General features: G+C 40.8%; 3 protein-coding genes across 5 annotated transcripts; 1 reads left to right on the top strand and 2 right to left on the bottom strand.

The window, feature by feature from the left end:
* Positions 1-451: 451 nt before the first annotated feature.
* Positions 452-15,185, bottom strand: RB195_010645 (uncharacterized protein; the record flags this gene model as incomplete). Of its 3 annotated transcripts, XM_064191748.1 has the most annotated exons (23): positions 452-574; positions 625-684; positions 997-1,110; positions 1,174-1,317; positions 1,391-1,574; positions 4,124-4,273; positions 4,342-4,461; positions 5,338-5,485; positions 5,544-5,650; positions 6,212-6,276; positions 6,468-6,549; positions 6,660-6,772; positions 6,837-6,934; positions 8,124-8,256; positions 9,499-9,714; positions 9,788-10,040; positions 10,110-10,228; positions 10,293-10,395; positions 10,807-10,896; positions 13,462-13,544; positions 13,647-13,781; positions 13,834-14,018; positions 15,116-15,185. In XM_064191748.1, the coding sequence occupies 23 exons, from the start codon at positions 15,183-15,185 to the stop codon at positions 452-454; spliced, it is 2,895 nt and encodes a 964-aa protein (XP_064049329.1). The 3 variants fall into 3 exon arrangements, with proteins under 3 accessions (XP_064049329.1, XP_064049331.1, XP_064049330.1); XM_064191746.1 differs by lacking the exons at positions 452-574; positions 625-684; positions 997-1,110; ... (4 more) ...; positions 5,338-5,485; positions 5,544-5,650 and having other exon boundaries at positions 6,187-6,276; XM_064191747.1 differs by lacking the exons at positions 6,212-6,276; positions 6,468-6,549; positions 6,660-6,772; ... (9 more) ...; positions 13,834-14,018; positions 15,116-15,185 and having other exon boundaries at positions 5,544-5,637.
* Positions 15,186-15,215: 30 nt separating this feature from the next.
* Positions 15,216-15,689, bottom strand: RB195_010644 (uncharacterized protein; the record flags this gene model as incomplete). Its single annotated transcript, XM_064191745.1, has 4 exons — positions 15,216-15,231; positions 15,299-15,361; positions 15,440-15,531; positions 15,633-15,689. The coding sequence occupies 4 exons, from the start codon at positions 15,687-15,689 to the stop codon at positions 15,216-15,218; spliced, it is 228 nt and encodes a 75-aa protein (XP_064049328.1).
* Positions 15,690-15,916: 227 nt separating this feature from the next.
* Positions 15,917-22,765, top strand: RB195_010643 (uncharacterized protein; the record flags this gene model as incomplete). The annotated part of the gene is made up of 13 exons (XM_064191744.1): positions 15,917-16,053; positions 16,124-16,187; positions 18,598-18,732; positions 18,822-18,905; positions 18,969-19,057; positions 19,123-19,236; positions 19,945-20,046; positions 20,122-20,284; positions 20,343-20,522; positions 20,588-20,735; positions 20,908-21,008; positions 21,068-21,226; positions 22,634-22,765. 13 exons carry the CDS (start codon positions 15,917-15,919, stop codon positions 22,763-22,765), a joined length of 1,608 nt encoding a protein of 535 aa, XP_064049327.1.
* Positions 22,766-22,973: the final 208 nt, after the last annotated feature.

The raw sequence follows: 22,973 nt of genomic DNA, 5'->3' as shown, positions 1-22,973 counted from the left end.
ACATCTTAAGTAGAAGGTGAGATTTTTCTGTTACGACAGATTTCACCTCATCAAGCCTCTCCAGATCATGCCTAAACCTCCCTATCGAGAAATGAATTATTTCAAGATAGAATGGAATAAATGCCACGTCATTCAGATAGGAATGCAAGTAGTCAAAGATTTCTTCTCAGTTCTTAGACATATATGAACTTTTATAATTTCAACAGTGCACCTATACTACCAAAGAAGTAATGGAAATCGGACAGGAGTAGGGGAAAACCAGCCCTATATATCACATTACAAGTTCTAATAAAAGATAGAAGTTGATCACCGCAAAGTAATGCTCCTTACATCGCACATCTTAAGTTAGTAACAAAACTTAAAGGAAAAAAGATCTAAAAAGTCAATAAATAGTGGTTACTGAATAGAATTGAAACTAGAAAATACTGAAGAATAAAATTCTCAGCAAATATTACTGATCTCCAGCTCCAATAAGTTTATTAAGCCTGGCAAGGTAACGTTGACGGTTCGTTTCTATTAATGTCCATTTTCTTTCTGCGAAAAGTCTTTTCCATTCTGATGGGTCCGATGGCACCTAGGAATCAAACTTGGAATTTGAACAGTCGGTAGAGAAATCCAACTAACCTTTCCTATTATGCGTGGGAAGGTTCCTAAGTGACCAGATTTGATTCGATCGATCGTAGACTGTAATACTCAAAAAGTTTACATCACAGAGCAATCTAATAGCAAATACATCATATAAACAAACTAGAGATAAAAGAGAGAAGAAAATTAAACACATACAGAAGGTAGTGAAAAGAACTACTGTTGCAAAAAATGAGTTCCGACAACCAGTTCCTCTAAGTGATTCAGGGAGTAGTTTTGTATTTCAGCAAGGTTGCATCAATACATTTTTACATAGGTGAAATTGGGAGTACTCTACGAATGTCTTTGTGTAACAACAAAGTATAAGAAAAGAACGTAGTATAAAAGCCTCAAAATAAAAACAACACCAACTTGCTGATCACGCGAACACTCCAGGTCCATTCTTATATCGAAAAGAGTCACTGATGGATGAGACTGCTTAATTCGCATAGCGATTTCATCTAGCATGCGCGAATCGACCGTCTTCTGAATACCTACTCTGAATATTTCAGAATTCACTCAAAGCAATACTATAAACTCTTAACAAACCTTTACAGGTGCAGAAAGTGATCTTGAATGAAGATGTCTTTTGGCGGCCTCAATTGCGTCGCCATGTGTAAAGCTGGTTGGTTTAATTCCAAGATATTCAGCAATAGAACATTCCACACGATGAGAAAAACTTTCGACTGTTTCCTAAGTTTTAAAACAGTGGCTTCAAAAATGTATAGTAGAAGCATCAAATTAAAGAGAGCAAAGAGCGAGCAACCTCGTTATCCCTTCGTAAAATGGGAAGCCACGTGAGTTGATAAACAGTTACAGGAAGGAAAGCGAACCAAAAAACGTCCACTAGCCAAGATGAACCAAGTGTGGCAGGACACACATTGAATACGGGACGATACACTTGCAGGGCCAATGGTTGTACTTGGTCGGAAACATCGCACGGCCATGAGCTAAATTGGGAAGAAGATGGAATATACTACAAGAATGAAGAAATAACCAAATCAAAAACTTGTTCATTGAAGTAACGATTTACCCTTGAGGTAATCAGCTGTAATGCAAAAGAAAGGCTGTCTGTAATAGTTTTCCGCAATTTGATTGGACACAAAACCCTTTCCTATGAAAAAAAAATTCCAAAAATCAAGGAGTAACAAAAGGCATCCCACGGAGTACATGGCAAGCAGTGATTCTCTTCACTAGTGGCTTCATTGAATTTCCTGACTCTTTTCATTACCATTAGCACAATTGATGGGCATTATTTACATGAAATATATAAAACCTTTACATAAATTAGTCTTCCAGTTAACTATTTGCGGAATTTAATCTACTCTCTATATCTTACTTTTTGAAAATTTTTACCGAGAACGTCCCGATACTGTCTACGTGTGCTTGAAATATGATATGTAGAATATTATCAGATCTTTTGTTTCCTTCCAGCAATCTTAAGCAAAACCTCATACGTAGTCGTCTACATGACCACATTTGGAATATACCGAATTGCAAAATATGTCAAAATACGGATTACAAAGAAGGTGACTGCATGGGTTCATGTTATGTTTATCTAATTTCCTGCACGCAGTGCGGTGGACATAGGAGAAAAAGCTAGACCATTATGCATTCAAAGAACACCTGCGAAAGAAAATCACATGACTCCGCAGCATTAGGTGGTCGTAGAGTATGGCGTTATAATGGAGACAATTTTGAAGCTATAGTTGTATCAAAACGACATGAATCACGAGTGTAGTTGCAGTGTATTTGCGCTCGAAACGGCGCGGTGAAGGCAGCAGTTGGAACCGAGTTGGGACCGTCGGAAAATGCAGCGACGAGTGGTGCCAGCAAGGGCCTCACCACGCCCCTAGCCGCTAGGCTCCACAGCAGCGCCTCGAGAGAAGCGCGTACGCAATTGCTTACGTGCTTCATTTCGTTTTGACCCTACTATAAAATCATGATATTGGCGCGCAAAAGGCTGTGGGAGCGTTTTGAATCCATTCCAAGAGCTCAAAGATGAATCACAAAGAGGAATGTTTCAGGTGGGCTATGTCTATACGGGGTCGTAGATTACGAGGAGGAGGGTGATTCCGTCCACTTCTTCCTAATTGCCGTAAAAAATGACCCGGAAGATGCAGCTTCGAGCGTCCCGGGGCGCTATTTTCTCCCACAGTCTACAACGAGTTCGATTGAAGCGCGCCAGCCTTGTGCACGCGCCGCATCTTCCGATACGTTTTTCGGCAATTAGGAAAAAATGGACGGAATCATCCTCCTCTCCATAATCTACGACCCCGTATAGGCAGAATCCAGCTGAAACCCGCACCACCCCAGATTCGTGGGGTGATGCTATTTTGAGCGCGGTATTACCTCACCACGGGTATTTAGCTGAGGCAAGAAATCCTCCGACACTAAGATAAAATTTACACTTCCATTTGTACTACGACCCAAGAGTAAGCTTAGGACTTTCTTTGTTGGGCAGATAGAGCGTTTGATCGGAGTCATGTTCGATTTCAGGCTTTCAGTGCTCGCCAAGACGTTGGCCAATAATAAAGATTGTAACTACCTCGGCTCCGGCTCAATTTAAGAGTACATATGAGACCTTTCCGAAGAGAATTTCCTGTGAAAGCTACCAGGACAAATGTACCTCGCCACTACCAAGCGATGCTATATACGTGTTTCATCAGCCACTACTATTGGTTTGCCAGTAACTCCATTTGATAAACCTCTTCTGCAGTTTTTTTTCCATCTTCGCTCGACTCTTGAAAAAAACGCCCGGTGATTTCGCCGTTGATGAGTTGTTCTGCAGCTTCGCCGGCTCCACTCTGTCGCTTCGAGCCGTCTACGCTGCTGCACCAGGCTTCAGGTCGTTTTGACCCGCCTGTACTGGGCAAGACGATGCGCAACTATTGCTTATGTCTATGCCACCTGCGGAAATAATTTTCACACGTTCCGAGTGTGCAGTAATGAAGAACAACGAAATATCGGACATTGGCAAACAATCATAGCGTTGCTAAAATGCTCAAAATGTGGAGTTCCGCAGGATTCAACGCACCGCAGTAAGTTCCTCAGCAGCAGTTTTTCGGCAAGTGCATGGGTGCTGTACTCTCATCAACATGAAGTTTTGGGTGACTTGTTTTCAAAGTATTTCATATGCCTATTCCCATTGCATTTCTTGACAGGTTTCTAGTGTCAATAGGCATTCCCATATGCCTATTGACACTAGAAACCTGTCAAGAAAAAAACTCTATGTGGTGTTCGTCTAAAAATTCATCGGAAGAGTTGGATTTAAGGCTACTTGGAAATAGTATTTAGCTCCCTCCTAATCTGTAATCATCGTGCTTCACAGTACATTTACAAACTGCATGGTAGATTAATAAAAATTAACGAAGCTGTATGCTCCATCATTCCTATACACACAGTACATGTTAAATAGTGCTACTTTTGGTGAGGACTGGGATCACAATTTTACGGCAAATGTTGCTTTCAACTCAACAATGGTCAGCGCGGAACGTACCTAAATTTCAGTAATCCAGTATGCCCATTAGTTATCGCACCTTCGGGAAATGCCAACAGAGGAAGAGCTTCGTTTTCGACATGAATACGAGCACGTCGGATAAGTTCAGAACGACCATTACGTGCACCAAGGTCCACGCATCCAAAACACCTGAAAACTGCAAAATTCTAAATGAACCCAGAAAAGGAATATTTGTTTTAAAATTCCCACTATCCCACCATCTGATAAGAGCGGGAACGTCCCAGACTGAAGGCAAAATACACGGTTCAATGAGGTCAACAGCGAGGTGATCAAGCGAACTTACATGATTGGCACATATGATACTAATTCTGGGTGACCTAAACAAAAACGTCACCGAATGCAAAACGAAGCGAATGGAAATTCTTGTTCACTTACAAAAATTCTATAGACATACAGCTTAATCATGATGTGAGCATTAAGATGTGATCGTGCTCAATACCGTGTTCGAAAAACAACTTACAAGATCGCTTTCTAAGCACAGCCGGAGATATGTTTAAAAATGGTCACTTTTATCAATTCGGTTCAAATTTTCTCCGGTGAATCGTCTTCCACAATCATGATTTCTGTGATGGTAACTACCACACAAATTAGTGACGGTATACGATTGGAGACGAGCAAGTACGTAAAAAAGACATTCTGTTTCCTGTTGTTTTAAACCAATGAGAGTGCATAAAAGTGCATGAATTAGCTGCTCTAATGATGATGCCTCGCCGAGTACACGGTTTAGTAACAAAAGGATAAATGAACGACGTTAAAATTTAAATGGAGCTATCAGTGAGGACTTTTCATGTGGAATTCTCCCTATTGATAGGCAGGATTGGGGACTCTCAAGAGAAGCAGGAATGCGAAACAGCTAAAAAACACAGAGCATGAGTGGGGGTAGAGGTCTCAGTTAACTTAACAAGGCACTTCTTTTCATCCACGCGAGTGATGAAACAAAAGAGAGAATGTTCGGTCTAATCATGCGTGCTGATACGGAAATCTATTTCGTTGGGTAACATCAATACCAATTCATTTTACCGCCATCCTCGAAAACTACGCTCCGAATCGTACTTGTGAAATGAAGCCAACATCGAAAATCCCCTCAAACGTCTTGTTTAGCCCAATTACGTTTATCATGTATCATGCAGTATAAAATGATAAAATAAAATCTAAAACCATAAAATGTAACGTTGAAATCAAAACCTCATCACCTTTTTTTCTCACTACAAACCACTATTCCTAGCACAGCGCACATCACTCTTAGTACGAGTGAACGAACTCTTGTAGTCTTCCGCAACAAACAAGCGATGAGAAACGCATGCAAACCGATAAATAATCGTATTATTAGGACGGCACATCCTGCAATATGTGAGGAATAGTGTAACCAAGATCATAGAAACACTCTGAAGATATATACCGAGTGGAAAATATGCCAGCAACAATAATTTAGTAAAGAATGATGGCACACGCTCCAGGAAGAACATCTCTTTAATGTCTGGAGGTCGAGACATCTGTGACAGAACTCTATGAAGAAAGGATTTCAATTTTAATACAAGAAGAAAACACTTTCCTCTTAATATGAGAAAAAACGTATTGGTACAACATGCTGTCATACAGTTCTGACAGAATTGCGGCACTGACTAATTAAATTTCATTCAGGCGAAAGTAAAACAATGTGAACAATGCGAACAACATGAAAAATAGAATTCTGAGAAAAGCACAGAAAAAGCAATGACAGCGTTAGACGCAAAAGCAAGACAGTGAAAAAGGTGCATAATTCTTAAGCCAGCCACTATTGAAAAAGCGCCACCAAACACATCTTTGGAGGAGAAATCCTAGTGGGATTGACCAGAGATAACAAAACATTGAACTCCTAAACTTTGGGATGAAAAAACAAAAAAAAACGCCGGACCCTGCTTTCTTAACCAGTAGCGACACGAAGATTGGCTTACTGATGACAAATGCGGAACATGAACACAGGTGCACAAAACATCAAAGAAGTAACAATCGTATTTAGTGAATGGTTAGAAGTTTTTAGTAATCATATACCACATCGAGGATCATCGATGGAAAATAGGCACAAACCGCCCACGCGGAAGACATATTGTACTTGAAGAAATGTCATGGGCGACATCGGCGCTTCCTTCAATCTGAATGATAAATGACTATAAAGAATAAGTTAGAGCTAAGTAAGATAAGATTAGAAAATGTGGACAAAGGATTAAAATATCTATCTATAATTTTGCAGCTTAGGAAAGTCTTCATCTCAGAAAACTCAAATAAGGTCAAATATACAAGGAAAGTAAATGTCGTAGGGAGCTGAGTGAATAAGACAACATACTAAACGAACTCCGCTTTGCGTTTCAACTGTCGTGTAACCAGACGGTACCTCTACAAGCGAACAATCACCGAAAAGACGTATCCTTAATCCGAGAGATGAGCATTGATTAAATGTAACAAGCAATTTAAGATGTTCAAAAGTCCAGATTGAGAGAACAAGGAAATCTCTCGCATTAATGAGGTATAAGCTAACCTTGCTTCAACAGACTCCAACTGACGGCGAGTTCTGGCAGCACGCGCATCTTGTGTGAAAAGAAATTTGCCAACGTTTACATCATGAATGGAGTCACCATCAAGAAAAAGTGGCTGTAAAGAGAGCTACTGTATGAATATGCATGATTCCTTACCGAATTCAGAGATTTTATATTACCTTTACTAGAGCTGGATCTTCGGGAAGTGGGTCTTCTTCTTGTGTAGTTGACATCAAATTCAAGGCGTCGGCGAGAGTTTGGTGTTGGCCAGATGTTGCTGAATTCAAATAAGATGTTGGAACAGTAAAAAAAAATTGCTGATTATCCAGAAGGAAAGGCGTAAAATAAAAAATCTAAAAGGAATGGTGCAACAAGCTCCCAAGTGAATCAAAATAGGGCAACAGCAGCAATAGCAACATTAAATAAGGGACAATGGTCGCTGCAAAATGGAACGCAATCGATCAAAAGCTTGAATTTGGGAGAAAAATAAGCGACAGAAACTAGCAGAAGCATTCTTCTCTCATTTCTTGAGACTTCTTTCTGGCAATACACAAAAAAGTAGTGAGAGCATCCACTAATCATTACTGCAATTTTAGTACAGAAAAGTTGTTCAAAAAATCACAAAACTAACTGAGACAGCTGAAGTCGCTTATGACTTGATGTTAAGAAACAAAATGAATGGCAATGTGAAAACAGAGCAGAAACAGGTAACGCTGGCTGATGCAAAGGGTTTTCTAAAACAATGTAAACACAAGACGGTGTTTATGCGAAAAAAACTTCTCGGTAAAACTTTCCACACATTTACGAACAATGAAATTCATATGAGTAGAATACTTCACTCTCAGGAAATTGAAACAGCATGCACTATATCTACTTTCACTTCTGCCGGCATCAATAGTTGAACTAAAAAGCATACGAAGTCGTTCACGGCTGCTGCATTTTCTCTACAAAAATCAATTCCAAAAAAAAAAAAACCTATCTTGAACCGAATGTAGAATAGTCAAACACTAGGACAAACAAATCTGGGTGTTCAAGAAGTGAAGAAGTTTTAAAGACTTGTATAGACCTCATCAAAATGTGGACTCTCACTTTGTGTTTTAAAAAGCGAGAAACATAAAAGACCTTGAAAGTGAAAAGGAACACACAATGAAATAAAATGCGGTGCTGACTTCCACATTCATGGCAGTTTCTTCTTTCTTGATCACAAAATAAATCGAATGCGGAGAACCGCATAAAAGAACTCCAAAAAGATAGAAAGAAGAAGAAAGCGAGAAATAGTTGGTTTAAAGCGGGAAAGGGAAGAAGGTATAGTTCATGTGAACGAAGGGTTCCAACCACAGCAAAAGAAAACCTACCAGATAAAACTACACTGCGAAACCTATGTCAACAATCTGCAGCTTTGGAGAAGAATGAGGATTGCAGAAAAGTCAAGCGTGTGAAGTCCTAAAGTCAGAAGAACATCGTACCTTTCAGGATTATTTTTGCAACTGCTCTACATTTATCATCGTCGTCTTCGCTGGATGTTCGCTTAATTTCCTCTTTATTATCACTCGGTTTCACAACATCAGTCGGCAAAAGAGGCTTCCGAAGTTGTAGAATCTTCAAGAGAAATGTGACAGGAGAACAACATACTTATACCGCAACATTTTTTAAAATGGGACCAATAATGTATTATATTATTGCTTTTTTATCGGTATGCTCCTTCAAAGTATGCGATTACGTGCAATACGAAGGGATCATACTACATCAAAGAATCGATTTTAGAATTTTAGGAATGTTGACGATTAGGGAAAGCAATGTTTTTAAAGACATCACCCCACGAATCTGTTGTGGTGCGGATTTCAGGTGGAGAGTTCCTATACGGGGTCGTAGATTATGGAGAGGAGGGTGATTCCGTCCATTTCTCCCTAATTGCCGTAAAAAAGATGCAGCGCGTGCACAAGGTTGGCGCGCTCCAATCGAACTCGTTTTAGAAAATAGCGCGCCAGAACGCTCGAAGCCGTATCTTCCGGGCCGTTTTTTTACGGCAATTGGGAAGAAATAGACGGAATCATCCTTCTCTCCATAATCTACGACTCCGTATAGACATAACCCACATGAAATCCGCAACACTCCAGATTCGTGGGGTGATGCCTTTAAGACTCCAACTCAATTTTAAAACCGTAACCAGCCTTTAGATTATTCTTGAGCCAATTGAAGGCAGCACATCACGAAATTGATTAGTTCAATTGCCCCTGATCATCCTGAAAAACGACGTGGGAAAAGGCCTTATTCCCAAAAGGTAAGTAAGAACGCTTCATCCTTCTACACGCCCAGCGTCCACGAGCGAGAAGTCGGAAATCAGTGATGTCTCCTCAGCCCTCCAAGTGAAACCAATGAATAGGCTGCTGAGGGGACCGGAGCGTGCACAAAGGTGGCGCGTTCCAACGCATCTCGTAGGAACTAAGGCGGTTCTCACACCGGACGATTAGAGGAACTGAGTGTGGTCATGTTCATGCCCATAACCTATAACCAAACTCTATATTGTCCTACAGTAATCTAACATGGTCAATTTCATAGTATGCTACCCCTAACGAAAACACCTACTTGATGGCAACGAACGACGACTTCGGCACTAAACAGAATGTGAATAGGTTATACGCAACTTTTGAGCAATTTTTTTGAAAGTGCAACTAGAGGTGATGGATGCAAAGTAACCTCGGCCAAGACTAGGTAGATAAGAATTTAGGCTATTTTATTTCTTAACCGAAGAGATTTCAAATGACGTATAACGAGGTGAATCATTGATGAAAATAATTGGATGAAAAGGAAATTGTACACTACAAGAAAAGAGTTCCTCACTGGACGAGATATCACTCGAGTTGGTTTTAGTTGACCAGCTACGTCGCGTTTAACAGGTGACGAGAAAATGAGTGATCGACGAGGATTTTTATGCGCATTTCGGTGCTTTAAGGGGCTTCCATGCACTTGCTTTGGAATGGAAGGACTTGACGGCACCGTTGACGGAGTAAGTGGAGGTGTGATTTGTGCTGTGGTGAGATTTTTTTCAGTGCATTCCTGAAACACGAGAGCATAAACAAATGATAATAACCAGTGGTCATTACAAACTAACATCGAAGCATGACACTACCTCTCCCACAGACAACTGAGAATGTTCGGTAGAATTACTCGAACCATGAAGAGTATCCGAATTTGGATCATCGTGCTCGTCAAATTCCGATTGTTGAAGTAAAGCACTACTGGGCCTTTTCCTGGGAGTTTGAGGTGGAGGTTCGCAACCGTGGTATGCAAAATACACATTACGATCAGTCCACGACGACCACTTTACGGACGGCTCAAGAAGTGATGAACGACAGTTGACACGGGCGATTTCGAAAATACGTCTATAGCGACACAAATTAAGCTCTTCACATTAGAGAATGGCGGTTGAAAACAACGTAAAGCACGCCTACTTGAGTTGACAGTGATGCACAGGAGGTGTCATCAAATGTCTTCTCAAACCACTCATAGTCTTGTAACCGTATGTGCATTTGCGACAGAATGGACACAGAAGACCTCGAGGACTTTTCGGCTAAAGAACTGTCCATCTTTTACTACAGCTATCGCGATGTGTCATGATCTCTGATACTACTTACGTGGTATCGCAAAAGCACGTCATCAGTGTGTTCGACCATGTGCCGTTGCATAGCATGAACACTGTGGCTTTGGAAAGAGCAAACAGTGCAGTCCCAAGGTATCCTTAAAACAACAATCAGTAAAAAAAACGGACAAGTCGAGTGTCTGAGCAAGAATCGCACTAATAACGAAGTACAAAGCTTTAGGCAAATCGTAGCTCAACTGTTTTGAAAACGTTTGAAACAAGTCATTTGTGTTACGGAACCATACCCTAACTAAACACCTGGTCAATCATTTCAAAATTGGAACTCAAGAAACACTTGAAGCAAATCTCGAATTACCAAGTATATTCTAACAGTTTTTCAAAATGTGAACCTGAAAGTATAATTGTGTGCGCTTTTGCTGCCTTGCTAACGAAATTATTTCTTTTAAACAACTTATGGATTTATGAGATGGGCACAGGAAGATGCTTTGTGAACAGAGTTACATCTTGCTTCTCCAGTTCCTTTAACTAATCAATTATATGAAGGGTACCATTTCTTGGATGGAGTGAGACGCACATCCGGAGAAACGATAGACGGCATTCCCAAGGCTTCAATTGCCGCCTTGTTGAAATTAAATACCCTAAAATATACAGCATGAGGTTACTAGAATTAAAAAATATGTATTAGATAGAAGTAAAATAGGGGGAAGAAAAATCTAGTGTGTACAGAGATGACGAGAATTTACGATGATGATTTATGTTACTTTACTGTTGCTATTTTTCTTCAAGAGAACCTCGTTTTATTTTCCTTTCTTCGCAAGAGTAGCAAGCAAGCTGCTGAAATATGAAGTGAAATGAGTTCTCTCTAACTAGACTTTAACCAAAACATTCCCGCAGGAGGTTTTTCAAGGGCTCCATAACCAATATATGGTCGGGTCACAACGAACTAAAACGTGGTGTAGTTGCGTAAGCGGCTGCTCTTGAAGCCACAGAGTGGAGTCAGCGATTGCGACCGGATGGAACCCTAGCCAGTTCCACTCATCCGAAATGCGCTAACAAAGTGGGAACATGTAGAAGTGATAGGTGGGAAAACATTGGAGTTGGAATATTGGATACTTGAATATCAGGGTATTTATTTATTTATTCTCATTTTCATAGTGGGTAACATCTCTACTGGTTCTCTACTCCGCTGGAATTAATGAGTGCTCGGCTCTACTACAAGAAGCGAGTGACTATTTGCGACTACTGCGCTTATCGTCACACGACAGTCAATGAGGTGCGCTCAGTGTCCGTACCGAGCCTTTGCAAAACGGACTTAATCATAGAAGGATACGGAACGATACCAGTGTTGGACGGTGACCTCGAATGGCTGCCGACGGAGGTGAAGATGTCTGTTGGAGTACAAGCTAAACTAATGCGACCGGCAGCAATCCACATTTGCAATGGGGCATTTGGCGAAGCGGAGTATCAAGCAAGCGCTTTGGAGAGGAAACGTGATTCATATGCTCTAAAAAAAAGAAGAGATGTGGGATTCAGAAGAATTCAAAATCATCGTGGACCTTTCCACATCGGATTTCACCAACAAGATTTGCTTATGAGATTGGATCGCGATTTCCTGGATGCCTTCAGGGAAGGACAATGTACGTCATACCATTTTCCATGGGGCCTATTGGTGGACGATACTCAATCAATGCTGTTCAGGTAACCGATAGTGCCTATGTTGTTCTTAACATGAGAATAATTACAAGAGTATCTTATTCCTTGTGGAACGCCATCGAGAACGCAGAGTTTGTGCGTTGTGTTCATTCTACTGGGCGACCACGACCAGTTACAGTTCGACTCAGCTCTAATTGGATATGCAACACAAATCAATACTTTCTTGCCCATCGATTTGTGTAGAATGATGTTTGGTCATACGGTTCTGCCTCTGGACAAAATTCTTTTCTTGGTAAGAAGTGCACGGCACCTCGATTAGCGATGTATCGCGGCTGGAAAGAGGGATGGTTGGCGCTAAATGCAGCTATTGTTGCCGTGAAAGGGCCTTCTGGTAAAGGAATATTCGGTTGTGTGTCTCTTTCAATGGGTGCAGGGAAGACACACTTCGCTACAATGACTTCTGCTATTCCAGGATGGCAAGTTCGCACGCCTGGTGACGACGTTTCATGGATTTGTTGTGTTCCTGAAGGCAAACTACGTGCGTTAGCACCTGAGAATGGAATTTTCGGTTGCGCTATAAACATGCCTCCGAAAAAGGGAGGGAACGTGCTGAAAATGCTTTCGAGAAATGCAATGCTGGTAAAGTGTGCTTCAACAAGCAAGGGACGCTTTTACTGGGAAGGTCTTGAAAGTCTTCTTGATAAGGAGGAACGCATCACTGACTGGAGACGAGAGAAGTGGAATGCCGATCAAAAAAGGATGCCAACGCATGTGAACTGCCATTTCACTGCGTCCACAAATGTTCATCCTGACTGGGAGAGGACCGCAGGAGTACCCATCAGCTTCATGATTTTTGGGTGCGGGCGTACGGATGAAATGCCACTTGTTTATGAAGCTGAGTCATGGGAACATGGCGTAATAATGGCGGCCGGAATTCGTACAGTATCTCGTAGCCCTCTCGATGTTCCGCACTTGTGCAAGACCCATTTTGCATAAGAACGTCAGTGTCATTGAGGTTCCCTAGCCTCATACAACACTGGTTTGACATAAAACAAAAAACGCGAGAGATGCCAAAAATTTTCATGGTCAATTAGTATCAAGAAGGCAAAGATGGAAAGATTTTTTGGCAAGGTTTATTAAGCATTATTAGGCAATACTCGTGTTTTAGAGTGGATTTTTAATAGATGTTCTGCACCGAATGAGACCGCAGCAGTATCTTCACCAATAGGACAACTTCCAGAAAAAATTAATATCGAAGGACTTAAAGTTGATCTCCACGCTCTACTAAGAAATCACACAAATCTACTCGTTCCTCTCTGCAGAAATGGGGAGTCAAAAATCACCTATCATTAGAACAATACTCGCAGACATAGCTAAACGTGTCGCTGCAATGAAGTGACGTACGATTAGTAGAATAACAAATATAATTTTTATGAATAAGAAGGGATGAAGTCAACTATTGAATTTATTCTACTCTTATATTTTTACAACAACATTCAAAATTTTGGATTTCAATAACTAAGCGGCTACCGCTGACAAGGAGAGCTCACCTAAAGCATTCTTCAGAAAAATGATCAGTGCAAATATTACCAGTGCTGAGCACAACTGAGCCATCACGAAGGCGCAACATGTCCTAGAACGAAGATATTATTATATAATTACAATGTATGATTATAGTGAGATAACGGTGATATTCTAATTTGAAGCGACAAGAAAATCAGTGCTTGAGACTTACCGAATACTTGAAGCCAAGCATATTACCCCACAATCGTCGTCTGTCCAGGTCATCAGGGAAATTTAAGAACATTTCACGATCAGCAATAGTACGATGACAAACCACACAAACAGAGCTTTGTCCGCGATCGTAAACCTCAAATACTTTTAAAATAGATTGGTAATAATAAAAATAACAAGATATTTACCGATGGAGGTGATCCTTCCGTTCGCTCACATGCAAAAACACTTAGCTTCCCCCCAACCCTTTTAGTGATCCGAAGCATTTCGCCCACCACACTCGACTTCGTTGCACGGGACATGGAATCCATACCGATATCGGGAGGAATACTACTATAGATGACGGTAGCGTCTGAGGATGATGTCGATCCCTCTGAAAAGCACCAATCGTATAAACAAAATGATAGTCCGAAATTTTGTAATATCTTCCAACAAATTGAATCCTGTCAGTGGTCGGTGTAGAACTGCCATACTATACTTTGGAGGTGGCTTGACTTCGAGCACTAGGATGGAACCTCCTATGAAGGAATGTGCAATTCCCTCCCACAATAAAAAAAAATCAAATAAGGAACACCAGGGTGAAGAGCAAGAATCGACTGACACCATCACAAATCCCCAGACACCAACGGCCTTGATCTACTGCCAAGCAACAAAGTAGACAATCTACCAAGTGCTGAAAAAATGAGGCAGACTCATCGCAAAGCGATTTACTAATGGAAATGTAGCTCTAGCGATTCAACCCCAACTAAACTTCTCACAATTCCTTCCGTCGCCATCGCTCCAGCTGAGATCGTGCAGAAAGAGTTAATATCTCAATTTGACTGCTAAATCAGTCTTACTGTTATCAGATTTCGGCAGAAATGCTTCTTTTTCTTTTTTCCCCAAAGTGAAACACTGTTCACATCCCAAGATGATGTTTTCGTGATTTTTTCCAAGCATTCAACTCTGTGTTTCGAAATAGAAAATTGCAATTTTACCCGGAAAGACAAATACGCTGATAGATAGCGGGGGGTAAAGTGTAGGTGAGCGGGGTCACTCAGTAACGCCCTTATTTCTCGAGGTAAATAATCAAATCAATCGGGGTCTTAAGGCCTAAGTACTAGAGGATCTATGACAAACTTAAGTTACTAAGAGAAAAAAGTAAGTTAGAGCTTTGGGAAATAAGGGCGCCACTGAGTGCCCTCCTCCCCCTCCCCCCAACGACACTTTACACTAGATTGGCCTCCACATATTAATTCATACTCGTCCACAAACGTATATGCCACTGATCTGGAGTGGGACGCACCACTCCTTTCCAAATCAAATGATCAGCGCCAACCACTTTATCCTTCATCTACTCATGCGAAAATTAAGAGGCCTATCACTCTCACAACATCTTGCATGAAAAAAAAACCGCAGAAATCCTTCGAAAAAAAGAACACAACAGCAGACTGCATGGCAAAATGAAAAACAATGGTAAAAGTCGCTAACCTGATGAACTGCATGTTGGTTCTCCAACGTTTGTAAAGTTAGGAAGCACCACATCGTCGTCTGTGGTCATAATCCAGAAGAGAGGGACTTCGAGGCTCAATCACAATTTAGAAAAACTAGAAAACAACGATCGAGACCCCAGCCTCACCCAATACGAGAAAATTTTTACAGCCAACTACTGACGTCGGAGGTTGTTGACAATGTGCCAGACGGTCAATGTAAATAATCGTTGAGGGACCTACGTCTCTGGATTTCTCTAGTCATACAACTGGGAGAAAGCAGTTTTTCTTTCCAAAGCTAGTTCTGCGCACGAATTCAAGCAACAGCGGAACGGTGATAGCAAAATAAGTGTCAGAAGTAGGTCGTACATCCTTCAGCAGTTTTGAGACGAGAATTAGTGAACACCACAGACCGCCCTTTAATAAGATTTTTCGAGACTCCGATGCAGACGATGCGGAAGGACCTCCTGTTCCACTTTTCAGTGTCTGACGTGTGGTCCATTTCGGCACGCGCTTACCTTTCCTTTTAAGATGCTCGTAGATTTCCCGGGATATCGCGTGAGGTAGTTCAACATAGTGTCGAATTATGCAAACCCATCTTTCCCATCGGAGGGCTGGACGTTGTTACTCTCAACCTTTAGAAATTGTCTCGATATTGCCTGCAAGTGTCTAATGTTTCTTTTCTTCTTGTTTCTTTCTTTATTTAATGTTTCATTTCTTTTTTTATTGTTCTGTGTCTGTGGCTTTTTAAGGTCTTTGAGATAGGCTCCTTCATAATACTTTTATTAAAAAGTTTTAAGAGATGGCGTCCATCCAGTGCCTTAACCCTAAGGCTGAACTTGCCCGACACGCCGCCGCACTCGAGCTGAACATTAGCGGTGCTAGAGGTCTGCAAGAGGTGATGCGCTCGAATCTCGGACCAAAGGGTACACTAAAAATGTAAAACTTTTATATTATTTTTGTTGCTGTTTACATTGGTTGTCAGTTAAAGCGACTGAAAATTATTTAGGCTGGTGTCCGGAGCTGGCGACATCAAGCTAACTAAGGATGGTAATGTGCTTCTTCATGAGATGGTGAGTTCATTCTTGTTTTTCATATTTTTTGCTTGGCTTTGCTTGTTCTGGCGGAAAATTTATGGAAATTTTTCCTTATCTCCCAAATTTGAGGGTGTCTAGTGTACTCTTTAAGATCGAGCACCGAGATACTTTTTGCAAAGTTTTTCGTCCTGTTGTGCAACAGTAAAGATGAGCTATTTCTAAGATCTTCTACAACTCGATACAAATTTTCGAAAACACATCAAAAAGCTCTGAAGGAGAACTGAAGCACGGGTTGTTCTTAAATTTGACCACAAATTGTTCCTTGAGACTACTCTGGGGTACTTTTTATGCCCATGCCTATTGCGAACATTGTTTTTGAAATTCTACTCTTTCTAAAGCAAAGAAGAATGCACATACTTTTGGAAAATGCATAGTCGCCATCTTATAGTGGTCTTATAGTGGGGTGACTAATCATGAAGCATTGCATTAACGGCATCACCCCACGAATCCGGGATGGTATGGGTTGCAGGTGGGTTATGCCTATAGGGGCTCGCGATTGTGAGGAAGAGGGTGATTCCGTCCATTTCTTCCTAATTGCCGTAAAAAAAGGAGAGGAGGATGTGGCTTTGAGCGTTCTGGGTTGCTATTCTCTACAGCGAGTTCTATTGGAGTGCGCCAGAATTGTGCACGTGCCACAACTTCCGGACCGTTTTTTACGACAATTAGGAAGAAATGGACACATCACCTTCTTTCTCACAATCTACTATTTTTTTTTATCATGAGTGCCGCTCTCAAGGTTAACAGTAGTTTTGTAGCTGAACAATTCGCCACCACCAGCGCGATTTTTTTTGTGGAATTGTTTCCATTTTCCTGTTGCGGTGCATACTCACTACTTCTCCTTCCCATTATACAGTTTAAAAGAATTTGTATTCAAAATTGAAGTGAGAAGAAGGAAATTTTCAGGAACTATTTCTTAGTACTTGTAGTCTTCACTAAGGTTGTCAATTCCTCGAAGAGTTTAAGATCTAAGGTGCATATGTTCGATTAATCTAACCTTCCGCTACTACTCAAATGCCTTACTTTCTATTGGGAATACCGTATCTGAAACGTCCCTCAGCCAATGTTTCCTCCACTACCCTCCCTAGGTTTTTTTACTCAGCCAATGTTTCCTCCACTACGCACCCTAGCTTTTTTTACTCAACCACTGTAGGCTTTGTTTTGCACTGTTCGTATATTAGAAGTAAAAATTTCTGAGCGTTTTTTCGTTTTGTTCGATAACTTTTGTCCATTTTGATGGCGATTTCATAATTCCTTAATTGAAGGCCTCAAGAGAGGCTTGTGAAAATGAGATAGTCAAGTCATTCGTCCTTATTGGCAAAGAACTTGACCACCTCATTTTCACAAGCCTCTTTTGAGGCCAGTTTTGTATCATTAAGAAAGTTTGTAAATTCTTGAAAATGTGATAGTTGTCCAAGCTCTTGGAGCTTCTGACGGGTCGTTAAAGATATGCACTCGGCGCTCGGCGTTGTCGTGATGGAACACAACACCTTTCCTACTGGCCACTTCTGGTCGGTCGCCTGCTTCAATTTGGTCAGCTGTTGACAGTAGAGGTTCGAAATGAGTGTTTGGCTCGATGGATGGAGCTCATAGTGGATGATTCCCTTCCAATCCCACCAAACCCACAGCAAAACGTTTTTGACTGTTAGTCCGAGCTTGGCGATCGTTCACCGCGATTGAACCACAAACTTTTTTGGGTTTTATTGTCGTAATGTCACCTTGTATAGTATGACGCGATATGGTGTTCACATAGTCAGGTAAGGCGCACTAAAGACATTTAGCGAAGACGCTTAGAACCTTTCACTTCACCGAATATTAATCGATGTGTTAACACGAGTAGATATAACCACTTTTTCACGTTGTGATGGGAAAGAATTTAATTGTTCTTTGCAACTTACTTCTTTAAATCTTGAATTCATAGGAGGAGGCAGTAGGCGAGACCTGATGCTAAAGTCGGTGAGGTCTCTTTCGGGGGAATTTCAGATGTAGCACACAAATATAACACTAACATATTGTGAAATTTGAAGAACTCAGCTCTCGTAAAACAAATGTTTAGCTTAACCACGAGAAGCAGTATTGGTTGATTTTGAAACTTTCACCGTTTTTCGAGTAAATCGAAATCAACCAATACTTTTCAATTCAGTTCAATTTCTATACCGAATCGGTGCCATATTCGAGATGAACTAGAAGGGTTAAAAAATCGCAAACTTGAAAAAATCGGACCAGCCATGCAACTGCCATCGTACCAAAAATGACATGTCTGAGTAAAAGTATAGTATTGACAACTTTGTATTATCGTATGTCGAGCTCTTAAAAAGCCAGTGTATTGGAGCGAAGACAGGAATGAAGAATAACTCAACATCAGTGCTGTATTTAACTCCACTTTCAGTCTATTCAACACCCCACCGCTTCTTTGATTGCGAAAGCATCAACTGCGCAAGACGATATAACGGGGGATGGGACGACTTCGACAGTTCTTCTCATTGGAGAATTGCTCAAGCAGGCAGAAACTTATGTCCTGGAGGTAACTGTCTTATCTAATGACATTTCATGAACTGATACTCATGAGATTCTTATCTTATGTGGTGTGGTTCTTATCAAAACATTTTTGAGGGAGTTCATCCTCGACTAATTACTGAGGGGTTTGAGTGGGCCAATGCTCGTACCCTGGAGTTGTTGGGAAAGTTCAAACAAGAGGTTCGTAGTTGCATGCAGTGCTTTGTTCCTATTACGTACTAGGCCTTATTACATACTTCACAGGTCGCAATTGATCGGAATGTTTTAATCGAAGTAGCACGTACATCTCTCCGCACCAAGCTTCATCATAAACTCGCTGATCACATAACTGAGTCACTACCAAGATGGATATCTATGTCGGTGCTTCAATGTCCCTTCCATCGTGTCCTCATTGCAGATGTGTTGTCGATGCTGTTCTAGCAATCCGTCAAGATAATAAGGAACCGGATCTTCATATGATCGAGAAAATGGAAATGCATCATGAAACTGACATGGACACCACCCTTGTACGGTGAGCTGGCAACAGTTTTGTTCATAAACGCTCTTTGGAAATTGTTTGCTAAGGAAACGAGTTAACCAAGCAAAAAAAAGCAGTTCTACCAGCCACATAATTTTCAAGCAAAAACTCGACTACTGATTTCGTACAAATTCACATCTTTCGTATTTCTTGTATAATTGCACCAATTTCCCATTTTATAATCCTTTTATTAGAGTATTCACATTGTTTCTGAATGTTCATAAAAACGTTCTGTCGTGTACATAGTATATAAGCTTATATAAGTAATATAAGCTGTTACAAAACCGATTCCATTCGTATAATTATATCGCCAGCTTGGTCTTGCATGGAATACTATTCACAGAATTTGCTACTTCAACTTTCTCTCGACCGTTCAAGAAGTAGAGCTGGTCAAAATCTTGGCTTGCAATATATGAATTGATCTAGGTGAAGATGTAGTGCCAGTATATCGCTAATCTATTGAGTTTAAGAAACGCTCAGAAGTGAGATCGTAGCTGAACGGTGACTAAAATATTTTTCGGAGGCGAATACCTACTATCTAAATCTTAATATTACAAGCATGAAATTATGTAATGCTGCTATACTATAGGGCAGAGTCATGTTACGATACGAATGTGTATATGCAAAAGAAATCTTTCAAATTAAAATTTGCATCTTTGATAATTGTGTTGATCGAACAAGACGCTGGAAGTGCTGCTTCAGTGGTCTTGTGCTCGATCATGGAGCTCGTCATCCTGACATGCCAAAACACGTGGAAAATGCATACGTATTGACGTGCAACATCTCACTGGAGTATGAGAAAACGTAAGCAGATCACTGAGAAACTTTTATGGTGCTATTAAAGTCATAATTTGTTTTCCGTACCATAATTTATTTTAGCGAAGTTAATTCTGGTCTATTCTACAAAACCGCTGCGGAACGCGAAAAATTGTTGGCTGCAGAGAGAGAGTTCATCACAAGGAGAGTACTCAAGATTATCGATCTGAAGAAGAAAGTGTGCAAAGAGGGTGACAATAAAGGCTTTGTTGTAATCAACCAGAAAGTATGTCGATGCTAGATTTTACTCAAATCACTTGAAATTAATTGTTTATTGTATTCAGGGCATTGATCCTCCATCTCTTGACCTTTTGGCGGCTGAAGGGATTCTTGCTCTCCGTCGTGCCAAACGTCGTAACATGGAAAGACTACAGCTAGCCTGTGGCGGAGAAGCTGTAAACTCAGTTGAAGATCTTTCACCGGATGTTCTTGGATATGCCGGGTTGATTTACGAGCATACACTGGTAGGTATTTAGTAATGGAAATTGAACCCAGTATTTTTCCCTAAGAACACGTGCAATTAATTCAGGGCGAAGATAAGTATACATTCGTGGAGAACTGCCGTGATCCTAAATCTGTAACGCTTCTCATCAAAGGACCTAATAAACACACCATTCAGCAGATTAAGGATGCACTTCACGATGGGTTGAGAGCTGTTTTCAACACAATTACTGACAGTAAGTCTTTCCCTATATCTTTTGAGTAATGTTACGTCCGGAGCTCAGCATGCCCAAAGGAGTTACGTTGCTGTGCACAGTGTAAGGATAGATATAGCCTCGCTTTATTCTAGGTCGATACGCTACACACTCTTACAAACATTTCTTAGAAAACAAATCTTTCTGACTTTAGAGCATTTGGTTCCTGGAGCTGGATCTTTTGAAATTGCCGCATACTGCATGTTGAAGAAGGGGATGGAGTCTTTGAAAGGACGAGCCAAACTTGGTGCATTGGTAAATAATCCTGTTTAGTTGAAGATTTTCCTGTTAGACACAACAATCTAAGCGTTTAGGCATATGCCAATGCGTTACTAATAATACCGAAGACACTGGCTATTAATTCTGGGTATGATGCTCAAGAAACTATTGTGAAGCTTGTAGAGGAAAGAGAAACAAGCGAAAACATACCAATAGGAATCGACCTTGATAGTGGTGAACCGGCACAGCCCATAGTAAGTATTTATGTGTCCCACAGATTGCCTTTTTACTCTTTTTGCACGATTTCTCCTTACGCTTCACGAAATATATGTGATTTTGTAGAAATTCACAAGACAAATGTTTGTTGTTAACCAACTTCGTGTACCTTTTATTGAAAGTAACTAGAATCTTATTTCACAAGGTTTTACTATTCTGCTAATATTGGCTGTTACGCTGCATTTTCAACTCCCTTATTATATCCATGATGATCGAAAAAAATTCGATGTGGTTGCTGAGTTGCTCTGAAACGTATTGGCTTTTTAAAGGTCTTCAAGTTCCACAACAGATAATACTTAACTCATCATTCGCCGGAGAAACTCTTATTGAAGGTTGTTTTTGTGGACACCGTGCAGAAACCTATTGAGACCGTGAACTATTCCTTTATCTTAAAGTAGCTTTTGCTGTCTGCTGCGTCCCATCTTTTGCTGTAGTTGCGCAAACTTGTATTTCAGATTTTTCTCTTTGCGGGGAAAAACCATGTAAAATAATTCTTCTTTCATGTGAGTAAGTTGCAAGTAGGTTGCTGTAAGTTATGTTTATGGTAGTTACGTTTTTGTAGGGATTTGTTTTGCAGGTTTTTGTCTTCCACTACAGTTCACAAACCCGCCGACGCTGCTGTATTCGACTCTATAGTCGCTACACTTGTAGCTTTCTATCCCATCATCCTTTTTACTGTATGTTAGTGGTGTGCTGCTAACTTATCTTTCTGCCGCTTTCTCCGATTATGGCGTCGTACGCTCCCGTGTCACAGCGCTACGTCGACAATCATCAATTGGTAGTACGCGCGCACGCTTTGCAGTCCATTTGTGAACTTTTCTGGGGGTTTTGAATTTTGTGCAGTCGGCGTGAGGAATTGTGGCCTTGGCGAAAGCTTGCACTACCCGTTCTTCACTGAGCGCAATAAATAGCTTCTCAAGGCCTTTTTCAATCCTTTTCTTTCTTAATAAGTTTCCTTCTTTTTTGTTTTGTTTTTGTTTTTAGTTGAAATGTGTATGAAACGAAAGAGTGGTTTTTTTAGTATTACGACTATAAATGATGCTAATCGTGCACAGAAAGGCAAAAGAAATTGAAAGGACAGAAGTTAATTTCTTACAAACTAAGATCTTAGAAGCGTCCTGGGACAAATCAAAAGCGAAACTCATGGAAGAGAACTTTGCTGTTGCGATGTTATCCTAATTGTAGATTGCCCAGCGGAAAAGGGGCTAGTGTATGTCTTCAATGAGAGTGGAAAACCTCACTCCGATACAACGCGTTTTATGCCGACCCTCTTTTCGAACTCTGCAACACGGTTTTCGACTGCAGTGTTAGAACACTATTGCAATTTAATGGTTTCTCAATCAACCGAAGAGTAGGTTCGGACGACAAAAGTGCTGAATTTTCAGGGAATATGGGACAACGTGATTGTCAAGAAGAATAGCCTCGCCTCATCCTGTGTTATTGCGTGTAACCTCCTTCTTGTGGACGAGGTTATGCGTGCTGGTATGACAAATTTGAAATCCAATCAGCAAGAATAGCTGTTGATAGGCTTGAGTCTGTGTTGGTCCGGAAATTGTTTTTGAACTCTTTCGAATGGTTTAGTTTCTTTTTTTTTGCCCCGCTGATTTCGCTACCGCGCATACAGAGGATGCGATTAGAACCGTGCACTCATGTTTCTCAGTTTAGTTGTTCCAACATCTCAGTTGATTTTTTTGTTATCTTTGTCGCTAATAAAACTTTCGCGTA

The sequence above is a fragment of the Necator americanus genome, chromosome III, assembly GCF_031761385.1.
Source record: "Necator americanus strain Aroian chromosome III, whole genome shotgun sequence".
NCBI classification, from domain to species: Eukaryota; Metazoa; Nematoda; class Chromadorea; order Rhabditida; family Ancylostomatidae; genus Necator; species Necator americanus.
Note: the sequence above shows the minus strand (reverse complement) of the source record. Positions and strands in the feature narration are given on the sequence as shown.